Source organism: Saccoglossus kowalevskii, chromosome 1 (genome assembly GCF_978046115.1).
Source record: "Saccoglossus kowalevskii chromosome 1, keSacKowa6.1, whole genome shotgun sequence".
Lineage (NCBI taxonomy): Eukaryota > Metazoa > Hemichordata > Enteropneusta > Harrimaniidae > Saccoglossus > Saccoglossus kowalevskii.
In genome coordinates this window covers 6,020,000-6,039,267 of record NC_140641.1, presented here as the reverse complement: position 1 = coordinate 6,039,267, position 19,268 = coordinate 6,020,000, and the positions used below count along the sequence as shown (strand labels likewise).

General features: G+C 35.7%; 2 protein-coding genes across 3 annotated transcripts in view; both read left to right on the top strand.

The window, feature by feature from the left end:
- Positions 1-19,268, top strand: part of LOC100377984 (patatin-like phospholipase domain-containing protein 4) — a 31,146-nt gene that overhangs the window by 1,333 nt on the left and 10,545 nt on the right. The window contains exons 2-4 of the mRNA XM_085498492.1: positions 5,017-5,172; positions 12,985-13,053; positions 13,621-13,982. Of these exons, the coding sequence (XP_085354618.1) occupies positions 13,653-13,982 (330 nt within the window). The 5' untranslated portion in view covers positions 5,017-5,172; positions 12,985-13,053; positions 13,621-13,652. The remainder of the gene's footprint in view (positions 1-5,016; positions 5,173-12,984; positions 13,054-13,620; positions 13,983-19,268) is intronic.
- LOC146750325 (uncharacterized) lies at positions 9,318-11,780 on the top strand. Of its 2 annotated transcripts, XM_085498301.1 has the most exons (9): positions 9,318-9,507; positions 9,654-9,718; positions 10,272-10,381; positions 10,481-10,582; positions 10,699-10,791; positions 10,914-10,987; positions 11,086-11,240; positions 11,338-11,457; positions 11,562-11,780. In XM_085498301.1, exons 2-7 carry the CDS (start codon positions 9,675-9,677, stop codon positions 11,197-11,199), a joined length of 537 nt encoding a protein of 178 aa, XP_085354427.1. In that variant the 5' UTR covers positions 9,318-9,507; positions 9,654-9,674; the 3' UTR covers positions 11,200-11,240; positions 11,338-11,457; positions 11,562-11,780. The 2 variants fall into 2 exon arrangements, with proteins under 2 accessions (XP_085354427.1, XP_085354394.1); XM_085498268.1 differs by having other exon boundaries at positions 11,086-11,457.

Below are 19,268 nucleotides of genomic sequence, written 5' to 3'. Positions count from 1 at the left end.
AAAACTCAAACCAACTGGTTTTAGGCCTTATAATGTATGCTGTAAACATATTTCTGAAAAGAGGAAATGATCAATTTTCAACAAAAATTAAAACATAATACAACTTTAAAACCTAAATGTTCATATGATATGTCAAAAGTTTGATAATTATAATTGTGAACAGTCCTCAATACTTTTGCCCTGAAATATTGAACCATTTTGGTGTGACAAAAGACACAAGTTAACCAATTAATACATAATGTATGTATTTATGTATTGTCAACTTCAGCTAAGGGTAGGCATGGGTAGACACGGGTAGACACACTATGGACGCATGCGTAGATGACAACTCTCCCGCTTTAAATGTCAGTGCATGAACTCTGGAGGTCATTGCCCATCGTCGCATGTAATTCAAACATGTGGATATCAGTTGAAATGTACATGAATAATGTAATCGAAGTGCGCTGCCCAGAGTTTATTATATTATAGTAAAATTTAAACATTGCGCATGATATGGTATGTTATTGTATGGTTTAAATTGCATATTAATTTCATTTCGAATAAAATAATTCACAATAGGAACATCGATGAAGTATTTAAAATATTTTCCCGACATTCGGTAGACACCTGACTACTATCATTTTCAATGATTTAAATGCGCACATGTGTTAGTTTGCGTAATTATTACAAATGCAACATTATCAAGTCGGTAATATTGAGATACTCACAGACCCAATACCCCGGGTCAGTACCCTAACAATAGTAAAAATAACTTGAGTTTGCGTAATTATTATGAAAGCAATTACAATGTTGAAATATTAATCAGAGCTGGTACAATATTGTAAACAAAATTGCGTAATTAGAAAAGCCAGTACAGAGTTGTGTACAAGTTGCATAATTACAGTACCGTCGGATATCATAACAATTTTACTAGAACGACACACGAGGCAAGGGGTTGCTAAGGTAACGTGCCAAACTTCGGTCAACATACACTTGATGTCAGCATCGCAGCGCAGCAAGTTTCGCAAAGAAGTACTTGAATTCAATTGCGCCCAAAATGATGTCGCTGATCACTCAGTTGTCGCGGCGTATGTTGTACCAAATTTTGACTTCGGCTTTTTTTTCTAAGTGCATGTTCTTGTTCACGTAAAATACGACCTCTCACCAATGTATTAAAACACTTTGAATTTATACTTTGCGTGATTATATTTGGTCTACGCGGAACATTAAACTTTCTAAACATTAATATCTGAGACCATGCATGATGTATATTCACAAAATCATATTTTATATTACAATGTATGTACGTCTTTCATTCCAAGGCTCAGGCAAATATAAAAACAAATGTTCTTCTGCCAACTATTATAGACTAGTTTCCAAGCTTTTGACTAAGCAAAATTTATTTAATTTTCCATTTGAAATTTTTGTGATCCTTGTAATTTCCCAGTCCTTTGTGTTCATTCATGGTCTTGACAATAAATGTGAATTGCCGTGTATGTACTAGTAAGGGTGCCTCTACAGGGTAGTTGCACGTGGAAAAGGCGAGACGCAGTTTTGTATATATGCCACTTGCGCGTATGCCCAAATCAGACTTGTGCATGGCATTCTAATGATAACCTGCGCGCAAACCAGACTTACGCGTGTGAATAAAATAGAGTTAGAATAAAGGGAATGAACGCGAAGCTTTCTAATTATGCCAGCCAGTAAAATACAGAGATTTAAAATATTATAAATAAAATATATACAAGTGTTGTAATGTCCGATGTAATAGCCACATGTCGAGTTGAGTTTATTTTAATTTATAATGTGAACTATTCATGGATGCCAATGAAATTTGAGAACAACTGAAATGTACAAGTAAGTCAGACTCTTTTAAATGAATGTATCAAGTATACACATGAATTAGTATTTGCCCCAACACATTGGTTTATTCTTTATTCTATGTTGCGACTGATATGTTTGTGTGGGCTTGATCGACACAGTCGTAGAATAATAAATAAATTTTGTTGGATTAAAACAGTTTGCAAGTAGGGGTACAGCCACGTGTGACTGCATGCATTTTAAAAGGGCGTACACCCTCCCCCAGGTCTCTTGGCTGACAGTTTTTTTTTACAAACCTACCCCTTGGAAGCTTAAAAATTACGACCGCATGGATTCACATCATCTGTGGGGAGTGTGGATAATATGAAAACAAAATTAATCAAAAATATGACCCCCCTCGGAATTAAATCATCTGTAGGGGTGTGGATATAGAAAAAAAAATAGTCAAAAAATGACACCTCTCGGAATTGAACCATCCATACTTTTTGTAGAAATATGACCCCTCGGATTTAAACCATCCGTAGGGGGGGTGTGGACAAAAACTGGAATGACCCAGCGCGTGCCGTGTACAGTGCCCTGTACTGTTTTAGGGATGATATGTGCATCAATTGGGACTTCCCGACACCCCAACACCCATTGTTTGTGGTGCTGACAAGGTCCCAATGAAAACGAATATCTTCACATTCCCATAGCTAAAGTAGCTTCCTGTGGACCCCATCTTTCTGCGAGTCATCAATATACTAGCATGTATAGGTCAAATGGGCTGACATTACTTCAGTTTAAGTGGCATCATGGCTAATTTGCATAAACAAGCATCTATTTTAAATGACTATATTCACATACGTTGAGTGGAAACCCCGGAAAACACTAAACCTGTCGAAAAACACTAAACCTGACAATAAAAACACTAAACCCGAGGTAAAGGGTGTATTATGGGTGTACCATAATCGTCCAGTGAATATTTGATTAAAAGAAAGCGAAAACATGAAACAGAACCCTAACCCTAACCCTAACCCTAACCCTATCCATAATTCGCCCTTTACGAAGGGTTTAGTGTTTTTTCAACAGGTTTAGTCTTTTTCAACAGGTTTAGTCTTTTTCAATAGGTTTAGTGTTTTTCAACTGGTTTAGTGTTTTCCGGGGTTTCCACTCAATGATTCACATACAGTGATTTCAGAAAAGTCGTTTCCTATATTTATGTTTTAAAACATAAAATATTTATAAATTTGAAAACAATTATTGACATCACCACAGATTAATACATACTGAAAAATGACAGTGTATACTGTAAAATCTGTATTAGAAACCGCGGCTTCTATTAAAATGGTACAATGCAACAGAGGGCATGCGGCTTCTAATAGAGCATCTACACATATGAGAAATGATGAATTTTTGGTTCTCAATTATTCAAGAAAAATGGGTGCGACTTCTATTAGAGATGCGGCTTCTAATACAGATTTTACGGTAGTACTTGTAGTCGATTAACTTGCTTCATTTTTTTACACAACTCTTTACACTGTTTGTACAAACATGCCGTCCCCTATCCTCTTCAGAAACAAGTACAAATCCTTGCAGATCTTCAAGTCACTGGTAGTACTGTATTAACGATCAAGGACTGCTGTTATCAACAATGTATCTCCAGTTTGTAAATATTAGCAGAGGTTTCAATAGAATGGCAACATACCATATTTATCCGGGCAAACGCCCACCCCCCACTTTTGACACAATAAAGAAGTTGAGGTCATATTCAGGCATACATAAGATTCACATAGGATAAGTACAGCAAAAAAGAGTTTTAAAATAATAATAATAATACTAGTTTATTACACAACTGTAATCTGCTGTGGATACAGTAAGGTAAAACTAGTGTAAAATAAAGCAACTAAAAATAACTACAAATTTAAAATTCTAATAACTACAAAAAATCAGAAAGTAATAAAAATACAGTATGTAAATCAAAGTAAAGGTTTCCCTACTCAGGGATTTACACAGGTGCTGTTTTATATATCATATGGTATTTTTAAGATATAGAGACAGAGCAATGTTATTTTTCATAATTTTTAAGAACATTACGTCTTTGTTCTTTTCACTTGAGGTAGTTTTGCAGTTTTGTGTAAATATAATTGGAAAGTTCTATAATTATGCCAGGATCTTTGCTTGAGAGTATATATCAGTCAGTGCAAGATCAGGTGTACCTTTTCGTATGACACAGTGTTATGCTCCCACATTTTAAAAACAGAGCTCTAAAAAAAGGGTCTGGATGATTGTTTTATGTACGTGAGACACTGTTTTTCAATGCCAATACTTTTTTAGTTATTTGGATATGCTAATTTTTCACAAAATGACGATAAAATAGGCATTTTTGGGCCATTTTTCATCGTTATGCCGTTTCATTCAAAATAATGAATAAATTATGCTGCCCTTTTCACTTGAGGTAGTTTTGCAGTTTTTCAGGAGGATTTTTTTTTTCATTTTCAAAATGTGAGCAGCTCAAAAGAAAATGTTTTTCATCTTCAATATCACTTTGATCACATTTTTTACAGACTCCTTCTGCTGCTGGTAGTTTTGGTTTTCTCCTTCTCCTCAGTTCAATTTCCAAAATGTGATCACTAAGCCTGAATTTTTATAACATTTTACATAAGCTAAAAGTTATTTATTTCATTTAGAGAATTTTCAAATTCATAGTTTATTTTAAATTGTTTATATGTCCTAAGTTTATTGCCTTCATTTTTGTCTCTACTACTAGTGGATGGGTTAAGCTGCTCTTTCCAAGACTGTTTGTATTGGTCTATATAACAAGATATAGTAAACATATTATAAAAAGTACATAACTAGTATTTAAATGTTAAATAAATCTTTGTGTTGTGTAAATATAATTGGAAAGTTCTATAATTATGCCAGGATCTTTGCTTGAGAGTATATGTGAACTCTATATTTTTATTTTTGAATGAAAGTAGTGTCATAATTTTTTCTGTGTGTATTATATTTTGGGCAATTCAATAGAAAATGTTCTTCATCTTTAATTGAAATTGTGTCCTAGTTATTGCATATTATTTTGTTTATAGGTGTCTTAGGAATTGAATATCTGCCTTCCTCTATTGCTAAGTTATGGTTACTAATTCAAAATTTTGTTAACATTTTCCTCTTATAAGTGTCAAGTTTATTCAAATATGACTCAAAGATGTATTCTGTTTTAAATCTAGCATATGTTCTCAGTTTGCTATTATAGAATTACTGCAATTAAATCCATACTTGTAATTGTGAGAACTATGTGAAAAGCTGAGGTTTTATATGCAATTTGAGGACTATGAAGTACTGGTGATTCCTTCTTTACTCATTTTGCTGAAAACAAAAATTTTTCAAGAGAAAATTGTGAGTATTAGAAAATTGTAGCCACTTATTGTATTTATTTGTTTGTTTCATTGTATTTATTTGTTTTCAGTAAATAAGTGTGATCAATTTGAGACCAATATTTTCAGCTAGTGCAAAAAACTGAAATAAGGTATGATAACAGCATTGCTCACTATGCATTGCTATGCCCTAAATACTGTAGAGGGTAGATGGCTGTTTGACCTGCACATTTTTGCCCCATTTGTTTTCTTTTTCAATTACGACGTTTCGGCCGCGGATGCTTTGAGTTGATGATTTAAAATATTGTATTCTTGAGTGTTCTTATAAAAACTGTTTGTGAGAAAGGTAGAGCCAGATTCAACATGAGTCACTAAGATTAAATGTTTTATAATTTTCAAAAACAAATTATAAACAAAACATGAACTTCAATCTTTTTTGCTAATAACTTATGCGTTACAAGCACGGTTTATTTATATTTATTCACAAATAACTTGTTACACAGCGTATTTTTATTTATTTGCTCATCAACTAAGCTTCAGTATGCAATACAAAGCACATTGATCATAACTTGACACATTGGCCATAGTTAATAATGTAAGAAACTTCAATCTGCATGTTATTTGCATGCATTACTTTTCTCATGTTTAGCAAAGTTTTATAAATCTGACATCATGGGTCACAACTTTTAATATTCTATTTATCACATGTATGCATTTGTAGCTGTTTCACAGACAGAAACTACTGTGATATCAGAATCGTTATTTGTTTGCACGCATTCTAAGCTTCTCGGAGCTTTCTAGTCATTTGCATACAGGAACATTCATTGAACATATTTGGGGCCAGTTTGTCTTTGCCATTTGACAAATACTTTATTTTTAAAAGTGTTTACGTTTATAGAGGGAAATAGTCAACACTTTGGGCTAGTTTATCACATATGTTGATAGTAAATTATCAAGCAGTAGTAGTGGCAGTTTAGTGGAAACACTCTTGTAAATTATCAAGGCATGGTTGGGAGAATTAGAAATGACAAAATCCTCAAATGAAAGCAGACTTTTATGAATAATTTAAACTATCGTATATAGTGAAAACATTAAGACTGATCATATAATTCAAACAATGTACATGTAATATCACAAAATTAAATTGTCTAGTCATTAAACAAGCTTTGTTTTGACATTTTATCTAGTGACCAGTCTGTTAAACCGCGGGTCTGGGTGTATAAAAGGAAAGATGGCCGCCACTTTTCAGTATGCAAATGACACTCAAGCGTGAAACATCTCTTCGGGGTGCTCCGTAAAATCACTCTTTTCGGCAATCTTAACGCCTGTGGTGCTTTATTTTCATGTCGTACACAAACATGAATATGTCCGCGATACAACTGCGATGTTAATTTACGAGTTCGGTGCGATGTCAGTGTGATTTCCGTGTAAAAGCGACGGAAAAGCATGATTCAAACAGTCATTTTGACTGCTCAAACTGGCTGTCAGTCATGGGTTTATGTAAATGTAAGGTGTTAATCCCGAGTTATTTGTTCAATCTCTAGGTATGTTTATGTAATTACGGAGTTGATCATGTAAGTGATATCGTGGAGCTAATAAGAAATGATATGCTGTGAGCTGTTTGTCCGTCCGTTCATCTCAGGGGACATCGTCAGCGATCCATGAAGCGGTCCGACCCGAGCGAGTGCGAATCGCACGAGCTGGAGTGTGCGCAAGAGGGGAGGGACTTTGTGTAAACATACCAGTAATTTCTGTAGTGTGTGCGCAAAGAAAGACATTCGCGGTTACAGGGCTGGGAAAATAAAAAAAATGGTTTTCACTCTGATATCGATGAAAAGAGTCGAAGGAGTCCCAAATACGTCCCTGACAATATGTCGAGTATGCTTCTCAAATTTCTCTTCGTTCTCGAAATAAATAAATTGAAAGGTCTCACAAAAAATTATAATGTTCCCTGAAACATGTCCCCGCAGTGAAATATTTAGCCCTTTTTGTCACGTACATTGTACTAGTATGAGCCGCGCATATATTCATGTATATTTGGCGTCGGACCCGTGCCGCACAGCCGTATACGTATAATAAAGTTTTGTTTTTTGTTTTTGTTTTTTTGACGTTGCATAACAAGACAAGACACATTATGGCAAACGTTGTACGACAACTACATTGTGTAGGTCATTCAAATAAACTGCAGTTATTTCATGATGCAAGTAATTGAAAATACGGTAGTTCTCTTTTTGGAATATTTGTTGGCTCTGAAAAGGGCCGTTTGGTTCGTTTGTATCAATGAAAGACACATATTTTTTAGTACCAGAGATGACCCATATAAGGCACGCCTGGGAGATTGGGATACAGTCCGCGTATCTGTCTTACAACACACCCCGGCATCACTTCTCTTTGTGTGACCACAACGTCATCAGCCCTCATAAGTTGTGACTTGCGCTGGATGTATCTTTCGTCAGTCCACACATTTCGTCGTCCGAGCATCGTCCAATACTTTTTGTATAAACGACGCCTAATATCAGCGTTGTTGTCACACGGACCCTGGCCATTTCCCAACCAATCTTGCCTGTTTGTTGTCACACAAGGTTGACTAAGACAAAACCCACACTCGTTTTGCCCGACGACTCTCTCAACAACCAGATCAGGCTCCAATCCACTATCATCTAAATCTAGTTCTTCCTCCGCCTGGTTCTCGTAAATTAAATCCCAATCAGAGTGGGAGAATAGAGCGCGTATCGCGGCCTCTTGTGCTTCCGAGACATGTATCGTTATTTTGTGCATGTTGGCTGTTACACGGTAAAGGTGCAATCAAATGTCCCGCCAAACACGTACACTTGACTTCAAGTACGTCAAGTTCTGCTATGCTTCCGGAAACAAGTGTAAATGGGTATAAACAATAGTTTCCCTTTTTGGACAATACGATTTCATGACAGTGGACGTTAGAAGTCCACCTTGTCAAAGCCAGCTCCAGTATTTCCATGGTAATATTACTTCATATGTAAATTATAAAACTGACGATACAGATTTATGTTGGTACATTCAACGCTGACAGCCACTTGCTCACTCGTCATATACGTAAACCTCTTTCAATTATTCAGTTTTTTTACTTACATCATTTTTTAATCCTTTTTACTTCGTTTTTTTTATAATATAATTAGTTTTTAATGTTTTGTCACTTCAACAAATTTTGTATTTATATTTACTGTTATTTCGATTTTTTAAAAAAACATTTTATATTACACTTTTGGTTTATTTTAAAAACGTGCATATTCATAAAAAAAAATGGATGTTAGGCCGTCTATGACTAAAGAAGCAATCAAGGCACGCAACCAACGAAGGCAACATGACTCAACTATTCGCAGTCAGATAGAATTTTCCGCTCCTTCCGCAGAGGAAAAGAGGTTACCGGTACTGCTAAACAAATTGTCAACTCTACGGTCTCGAGTTGATATCATCAGAAATGCAAATTACTCGATCCTGAGCGAAGTTATCGACTTCTTTCTAATGAACCACAAGGTCAGCTCGGAGGATTGCCGCCCTGGTGACGGTAGCAAAAATGGTGCAACTTTTGACGGACCGGTATATCAGCTATGCCACAAAAACAAAACGAATGAAATGATGTTTCTGAGTACGGTGACATCCATGCGTAATCTGACGAGTACCATCGAGCATCATAGTCGTACCTGTTCAGATAACCTAATGATAACGGACAGGACTTGTATGCTTGGTCACGCAGCGAGACTCCATTTTCGGTGCAGTTGCAAGCATGCATTTACTTGGAACTCATCACCATACTTGCCAAATGGTAGACTCTTGGTAAATTATAGGTGAGTGTATTCTCAATTACTAGTATTTCCTCTAACATGTTTTTCGCAGTCGTTTATTTATTCTTTTGTATTTCAGTTCTTTGTGTTTTTATTGTATTTTTTTCGAGTCATAATTATTATTTTATCACGTTGCAGAAACAGCGTATTTATATTTACTCATAACTTGTGATTTGCTCACACTGCGTAATATTATATTTGTTTCTTGACTTGACACTTATAAATGAGCATTGCTTGCTATGTACAGTTATTAGTAAATAAACACGAGGACAACTAGAATCTCATTTGTAAAAAAGTGTAGAATTCGTACGCGTTTGTAACTCACATCAAGCAGCAATGACTGACAAACACACCACGGTTGATATATTTAGTTTCCATGTTTACACGCAACAACAATAACGAAAGAACAATTCTTTCATATTTACTAATCAGACTGCTGCATGGATTCTATGCATCCGGCATGAGAGAGCAAGAGTACAAAGTGATAGTGGATGCCGCTAATATGGGAATTATAAAGAAATCGTACAGGAAATCATGTAAATATCCACTTTCTAAAATAATGACCATAAACATTTGTGTTTATAATATTGCATACACCTGTACAACGATATATTTTATAACACGTCCACACAACATTATATTATCTGATACTGACCTGTATACTTTTTGTTTATGTCTACAGTTTTTCAGAATTACCAAGTACATGTTTCTGATGCCGCAAATGAATCAATGCAGGATATACATGAGGTATGAAATTAGGGAAAACGTGACCACTATTATTCATGTGTACATCCCGTTGTGTGCAATATTATTACATCAGCTATTGATAACAAACCGCCATCTCATAATGCAACAGTTATATTATTCAGTTATCGATAATATAAGGTAATTCAGATGTGACCCACATTTCTCATCTATGCAAATATCAATTTATGTTATTACGGGAATATGCTTCGGAAGACCGTGTCGGATGCCAGACATGGCACAAGAAAAAATTCAAAACACAGTGATGTAGTGTTCTTGGGAGACATGTACATATTAATCCATGGATTGTGTATTGTTTATAACAAGAGAGATAGATTAGTAATAACTGTGAACAGCTAGCTAGCTGTGAACATGAAACTGTTGCACTTACCTTTGTTGGCATATCAACTCGAAATACGTATTCGCGTGATATTCTTTATATGTTATGAAATATAGACTTCTTTCAGAATAGTATTTATTAAAACATAAGTACATCCTCAAACTTTAGTGTGATTTACACTATATTGCTTGTATATTTTGTTATTAAAATATCTAGAACACACAAATGCATCCACAAAGAGTTGGTGACTAAACATGACGATACATGCAGCCAGAGACACGAAATGGTTGGAGTTAGACGGTTTTACCAGTGGGCAGATGACGAAGGTACAGTAATATTTACATGCTGATTTAAAACATGATTCATATCTATTGTACCAGACTGCAACGAAACCCACGTCATTCATATTGCTGTCTCTTTTACAGGAGTACCAATATTGGTTAATGGCCACGACAAAAACATGTCCGTAAATAAATTCCTGAGAGAGGAACGCCCGGACACAGTCAGTAGCAACGACACATGGCATGGTGAATATATATTACTTACATTACAATTAGTTGCGTATACATGATTTAATTTCGAACACTTAGCTATATATTAAGATATTGTATTACTAAATCAAATAAATATGTTCATTGCCTAGCTACCAAAGAAATTGGAAAGAAAATAAAAAACATAACCAAGGGCGCTGCAAGGAACCATAACAAAACATGGCGCAGAGAACTGTCGGATAAAGGTATGTCTTACTCGTGATTTGTGGTTTTGTATTGTCAATATTGAATAATGTTATCGATGTTAGAACATTGTGACTTATGTGCAATGTATATATACATGTACGGTAATTCTTTTTCTTTGCAGGCAACAATAGGGACAGGGATGCCACCGCTGCCGCACTGATAGCCAGTCTCGAAAATATTGTCAACCACTACCAGGTACAACAATTTATCTACAGATTTTCAACGTTGCTTTAAAAGTCGAAGCTAAAATAAATGTTGACTTTTTACATATATTGTTTTCATTTACTTCACAGAATAATCATGCTGATTGTGACTCTGCATCGAGGTGTCGCACACAAGCGAACTACGAGCCGTCATTTACAATAATGAGAAGTCCTGTTGCTATTAATTTATTGCAGAAATTATAAAACAAACTTCTATATACAGAAACCCGTTGAGTTAAGTCGATGTAAGTTGTGCTTACTTCACGATTATAATTAATACAATATTTATTTACAAAATCCACAATTAATTTTCTAAGCGATTCATATTGTTATTATTTCTAGTGTATAGACACTCACTATGTTGAGACATTCAACAGTGTTGCATTACTTTACCATGACAAGAGAATCAACTTTCAGCTCAGGGATTCCTACAAATTCCAAAGTGATCTCTGCCTTGACTGGGTATGTAATTGCATCCGCATCGTTGCCAACTCTAAATTATTGCATTTTCTGTTGACACTGGCTAACAAATCTTATAGTTACAATTTAATTATTTTCTCTGACAGAATGAAAATGTTGACCGCCCTGCTACGTCTGTGACTGTGGGACAGAATGCAAGAGCGCCGAGGAGGAGGTCGGGTAAACGAAACCTGACTTCGAAGACGTATATTTGGCGTGCGAATATTTGGAACAGATTGATGCAGCAAATGTTTTAGACAAAACAAGTAAAACATAAACGATGTAAAGATAATTTTAAATAAAAAATACATGTACAGTTAATATAACAGAGTAGTCCATTGTTTTATTGTACCAGCCATTTTGCGGAAGCAATGGCAACAATTACCATGTTGTTTTGATCTGTTCAAGTTAGAAGTGGTGAATGAAAGTTTCGGTCATCATTTACCACCCCGACTTTTCGGCAACGGATTTTTGCCAAAAGTTTACGTATAACTATTTATTCATGATTCGCACGTTGCATGTTCGATGTATCTATATTGATTTACTCATAACTTTGCCTATTTAGATTTTTAATAATAACTGGCTTGTTGCAACTACGTACTCACTATATTTATAAATTAAACCACGGCAACATAGCACAGTACGTAGTATAAGTACATCGCGCTCATAACGTACGGGTTGTGAATGAATAAATACATTGTATAAAAGGTCGCACTTGTAACATATTAGTACAATAGCAAGAAAGCAAAGGCATGAGCTCAATTCAGAGATACCATTGAGAACCTAACAATGCCGTAACGCCATTTACAGAAATTGTGCTTTACAGTCGACCACGAGTGAAACAAACACAGAAAACGGCTTTCAAAAGAGTGCGTACGCCCAGTGAACGTCGAACAACGGGATTCAGCAAGTCCTTTCAAATCAGATAATAGCGTAATGCATGATGTTAGCTTACGGAATTAACGCCTTCAGTTGAAATGATAACAGCTGTGTACCAAGTAAACAACTGGGCGGACCATACAAATTACATTTCCCATGATGCACTGGTGCAATTCCTGGGATTGCGGAGCCGCGCTTTAAGTCACAATCTCAAGTTGCCTTCAATAAACATTTGTTGATCAGGGGGATGTAATATGTTGTTTTTAAAACTATTTCATTCAGCCAGGACACTGGGGAAAAACATGCAGAGCAGAGTTATCCTGTCTTTTTTTAAACCCTCAGTGATTTGAAGACAAAATCCCCCCCCCCCCCCCCGCAATGACATTATGTGCACATTACATATCAATACCAGGTTTGTTTTAGTCAGATTTAGGAATTGATCTTAAGTTACTTGTTTCTTAGCCCCCACAATTATAATTGTCTCTTCCGATGACATCAACCACTCACTCACTATGGATTTCAATGAAAATTAGTACCATGCAATACACTGGGATAATCAGTAGTAATATATTTTTATCTCAAGTAAAATTATTTGCCATGCACTATTACAATTGCACTATTGTCAATGACTTTTTTTTTGTTTTGATTCAGAATTGTTGACTTGTGGCCTATGTGATCATAAAAAATCTGCCATACCAAATACTGTTCACATTTGCCAGGGTAAGCTAAATAGTGACATGTTTTTTAAAATTAACATTATTAAGTATTGCATGCATTGTTTTTGAAAAACGAATAAATGAAAATTTGATAGGATTCAATGGATTTTGACAATACATTTAGGTATCAAAGCTTTTATGCAAAAATGTAAAATTATTCTGAATTGATTGTGTTTCATTCATCTAGTGATGTGTTGTTACTATGTGGGCACTGTGAAATATATCTATTTATAGCTCAAAGAAAGCTTTTGAGTATTATAATTAGCTATACACTGATACAGTGCAGGTATGTTGATTTTATGCATAAACAATTTTGGTAGCATTTTTATTAGTTTTTTAATCACATAAATTAACACATACATGTAGTGGTAACAGGTCACAGCATACCAAGCTGCTGCCTTTTAAAATATGCACACATACTATCAATTGATAAGAGACAAATTGCAGTACACATATTGGTAGCCAGAGTTTAATCCTGCCAGTGTATTATCTTTGTTCACGTCAGTAGAATATCATGAGTCATTATACACGTGACTGTGTTTAATTTATTATTCTTTTTTCCATCACACAGAATGACATTGTAACTGCATTTTATTAGAGAAAATGTCAGAAGTCAATAATGGAGATGAAGTGTCTGACTGTCCAGCTGACAACAAGCATTGCAATATAAATGGTATGGAAGATGCCATTAAAGCAGATACTGAAATATCCCCGTCTGACTCTGATGAGTCATTTTCTCTAGATGAGAAGAAAACAAAAGAAATGAACATCTCCTTCTGTGGCTGTGGATTTCTTGGGATCTATCATGTTGGTGTTGCCAAATGCATTGTAACTCATGGTAGACGATTGCTACCACTGATTAAATGTTATGCAGGTGCATCAGCCGGCTCTTTAGCAGCATGTGCCCTGGCAATCCGGCCTGATAAAATGGATGTAAGTAAAGTTTGTTGACCTTTCATTAATTCTGTGACTCATTGATGCTGCTGACTGTAGAGTGCAGCCACTGATTGTATAGCATAGCCACTGATTGTAGAGTATAGTCACTGATTGTATAGCATAGCCACTGATTGTATAGCATAGCCACTGATTGTATAGCATAGCCACTGATTGTATAGCATAGCCACTGATTGTATAGCATAGCCACTGATTGTATAGCATAGCCACTGATTGTAGAGTATAGTCACTGATTGTAGAGTATAGTCACTGATTGTATAGCATAGTCACTGATTGTATAGCATAGCCACTGATTGTAGAGTATAGTCACTGATTGTATAGCATAGTCACTGATTGTATAGCATAGCCACTGATTGTAGAGTATAGTCACTGATTGTATAGCATAGTCACTGATTGTATAGCATAGTCACTGATTGTATAGCATAGCCACTGATTGTAGAGTATAGCCACTGATTGTATAGCATAGTCACTGATTGTATAGCATAGCCACTGATTGTATAGCATATCCACTGATTGTATAGCATAGCCACTGATTGTATAGCATAGCCACTGATTGTAGAGTATAGCCACTGATTGTAGAGTATAGTCACTGATTGTATAGCATAGTCACTGATTGTATAGCATAGCCACTGATTGTAGAGTATAGCCACTGATTGTATAGCATAGTCACTGATTGTATAGCATAGCCACTGATTGTAGAGTATAGTCACTGATTGTAGAGTATAGTCACTGATTGTATAGCATAGTCACTGATTGTATAGCATAGCCACTGATTGTAGAGTATAGTCACTGATTGTATAGCATAGTCACTGATTGTATAGCATAGCCACTGATTGTAGAGTATAGTCACTGATTGTATAGCATAGTCACTGATTGTATAGCATAGTCACTGATTGTATAGCATAGCCACTGATTGTAGAGTATAGCCACTGATTGTATAGCATAGTCACTGATTGTATAGCATAGCCACTGATTGTATAGCATAGCCACTGATTGTATAGCATAGCCACTGATTGTATAGCATAGCCACTGATTGTAGAGTATAGCCACTGATTGTAGAGTATAGTCACTGATTGTATAGCATAGTCACTGATTGTATAGCATAGCCACTGATTGTAGAGTATAGCCACTGATTGTATAGCATAGTCACTGATTGTATAGCATAGCCACTGATTGTATAGCATATCCACTGATTGTATAGCATAGCCACTGATTGTATAGCATAGCCACTGATTGTAGAGTATAGCCACTGATTGTAGAGTATAGTCACTGATTGTAGAGTATAGTCACTGATTGTAGAGTATAGTCACTGATTGTAGAGTATAGCCACTGATTGTAGAGTATAGCCACTGATTGTAGAGTATAGTCACTGATTGTAGAGTATAGTCACTGATTGTAGAGTATAGTCACTGATTGTAGAGTATAGTCACTGATTGTAGAGTATAGTCACTGATTGTATAGCATATCCACTGATTGTATAGCATAGCCACTGATTGTAGAGTATAGTCACTGATTGTAGAGTATAGTCACTGATTGTAGAGTATAGTCACTGATTGTAGAGTATAGTCACTGATTGTAGAGTATAGTCACTGATTATAGAGTATAGTCACTGATTATAGAGTATAGCCACTGATTGTAGAGTATAGTCACTGATTGTAGAGTATAGTCACTGATTGTAGAGTATAGCCACTGATTGTAGAGTATAGCCACTGATTGTAGAGTATAGCCACTGATTGTAGAGTATAGTCACTGATTGTAAAGTATAGTCACTGATTGTAGAGTATAGTCACTGATTGTAGAGTATAGTCACTGATTCTATAGCATAGCCACTGATTGAAGAGTATAGTCACTGATTGTAGAGTATAGCCACTGATTGTAGAGTATAGTCACTGATTGTAGAGTATAGTCACTGATTGTAGAGTATAGTCACTGATTGTAGAGTATATCCACTGATTGTATAGCATAGCCACTGATTGAAGAGTATAGTCACTGATTGTAGAGTATAGCCACTGATTGTAGAGTATAGCCACTGATTATAGAGTATAGCCACTGATTGTAGAGTATAGTCACTGATTGTAGAGTATAGCCACTGATTATAGAGTATAGCCACTGATTGTAGAGTATAGTCACTGATTGTAGAGTATAGTCACTGATTGTAGAGTATAGTCACTGATTGTAGAGTATAGTCACTGATTGTAGAGTATAGCCACTGATTGAAGAGTATAGTCACTGATTGTAGAGTATAGCCACTGATTGTAGAGTATAGTCACTGATTGTAGAGTATAGTCACTGATTGTAGAGTATAGCCACTGATTGTATAGCATAGCCACTGATTGAAGAGTATAGTCACTGATTGTAGAGTATAGCCACTGATTGTAGAGTATAGCCACTGATTGTAGAGTATAGTCACTGATTGTAGAGTATAGCCACTGATTGTATAGCATAGCCACTGATTTAGGAGTATAGCCACTGATTGAAGAGTATAGCCACTGATTGTATAGCATAGCCACTGATTGTAGAGTATAGTCACTGATTGTAGAGTATAGTCACTGATTGTAGAGTATAGTCACTGATTGTAGAGTATAGTCACTGATTATAGAGTATAGCCACTGATTGTAGACTATAGTCACTGATTGTAGAGTATAGTCACTGATTGTAGAGTATAGTCACTGATTGTAGAGTATAACCACTGATTGTAGAGTATAGTCACTGATTGTAGAGTATAGTCACTGATTGTAGAGTATAGTCACTGATTGTAGAGTATAGCCACTGATTGTATAGCATAGCCACTGATTGAAGAGTATAGCCACTGATTGAAGAGTATAGCCACTGATTGTATAGCATAGCCACTGATTGTAGAGTATAGTCACTGATTGTAGAGTATAGTCACTGATTGTAGAGTATAGTCACTGATTGTAGAGTATAGTCACTGATTGTAGAGTATAGTCACTGATTATAGAGTATAGTCACTGATTATAGAGTATAGCCACTGATTGTAGACTATAGTCACTGATTGTAGAGTATAGTCACTGATTGTAGAGTATAGTCACTGATTGTAGAGTATAGTCACTGATTGTAGAGTATAGTCACTGATTGTAGAGTATAGTCACTGATTGTAGAGTATAGTCACTGATTGTAGAGTATAGTCACTGATTGTAGAGTATAGCCACTGATTGTATAGCATAGCCACTGATTGAAGAGTATAGCCACTGATTGAAGAGTATAACCACTGATTGAAGAGTATAGCCACTGATTGTATAGCATAGCCACTAATTGTAGAGTATAGTCACTGATTGTAGAGTATAGTCACTGATTGTAGAGTATAGTCACTGATTGTAGAGTATAGTCACTGATTGTAGAGTATAGTCACTGATTGTAGAGTATAGCCACTGATTGTAGACTATAGTCACTGATTGTAGAGTATAGTCACTGATTGTAGAGTATAGTCACTGATTGTAGAGTATAGTCACTGATTGTAGAGTATAGTCACTGATTGTATAGCATAGTCACTGATTGTAGAGTATAGCCACTGATTGTAGAGTATAGTCACTGATTGTAGAGTATAGCCACTGATTGTATAGCATAGCCACTGATTGAAGAGTATAGCCACTGATTGAAGAGTATAGCCACTGATTGTATAGCATAGTCACTGATTGTAGAGTATAGTCACTGATTGTAGAGTATAGTCACTGATTGTAGAGTATAGTCACTGATTGTATAGCATATCCACTGATTGTAGAGTATAGTCACTGATTGTAGAGTATAGTCACTGATTGTAGAGTATAGCCACTGATTGTAGAGTATAGCCACTGATTGTAGAGTATAGTCACTGATTGTAGAGTATAGTCACTGATTGTAGAGTATAGTCACTGATTGTAGAGTATAGTCACTGATTGTAGAGTATAGTCACTGATTGTATAGCATATCCACTGATTGTATAGCATAGCCACTGATTGTAGAGTATAGTCACTGATTGTAGAGTATAGTCACTGATTGTAGAGTATAGTCACTGATTGTAGAGTATAGTCACTGATTGTAGAGTATAGTCACTGATTATAGAGTATAGTCACTGATTATAGAGTATAGCCACTGATTGTAGACTATAGTCACTGATTGTAGAGTATAGTCACTGATTGTAGAGTATAGTCACTGATTGTAGAGTATAGTCACTGATTGTAGAGTATAGTCACTGATTGTAGAGTATAGTCACTGATTGTAGAGTATAGTCACTGATTGTAGAGTATAGTCACTGATTGTAGAGTATAGCCACTGATTGTATAGCATAGCCACTGATTGAAGAGTATAGCCACTGATTGAAGAGTATAACCACTGATTGAAGAGTATAGCCACTGATTGTATAGCATAGCCACTAATTGTAGAGTATAGTCACTGATTGTAGAGTATAGTCACTGATTGTAGAGTATAGTCACTGATTGTAGAGTATAGTCACTGATTGTAGAGTATAGTCACTGATTGTAGAGTATAGCCACTGATTGTAGACTATAGTCACTGATTGTAGAGTATAGTCACTGATTGTAGAGTATAGTCACTGATTGTAGAGTATAGTCACTGATTGTAGAGTATAGTCACTGATTGTATAGCATAGTCACTGATTGTAGAGTATAGCCACTGATTGTAGAGTATAGTCACTGATTGTAGAGTATAGCCACTGATTGTATAGCATAGCCACTGATTGAAGAGTATAGCCACTGATTGAAGAGTATAGCCACTGATTGTATAGCATAGTCACTGATTGTAGAGTATAGTCACTGATTGTAGAGTATAGTCACTGATTGTAGAGTATAGTCACTGATTGTATAGCATATCCACTGATTGTAGAGTATAGTCACTGATTGTAGAGTATAGTCACTGATTGTAGAGTATAGCCACTGATTGTAGAGTATAGCCACTGATTGTAGAGTATAGTCACTGATTGTAGAGTATAGTCACTGATTGTAGAGTATAGTCACTGATTGTAGAGTATAGTCACTGATTGTAGAGTATAGTCACTGATTGTATAGCATATCCACTGATTGTATGGCATAGCCACTGATTGTAGAGTATAGTCACTGATTGTAGAGTATAGCCACTGATTGTAGAGCATAGTCTCTGATTGTATAGCATATCCACTGATTGTATAGCATATCCACTGATTGTTTAGCATAGCCACTGATTGTAGAGTATAGCCACTGATTGTATAGCATAGCCACTGATTGTATAGCATAGCCACTGAATGTAGAGTATAGTCACTGATTGTAGAGTATA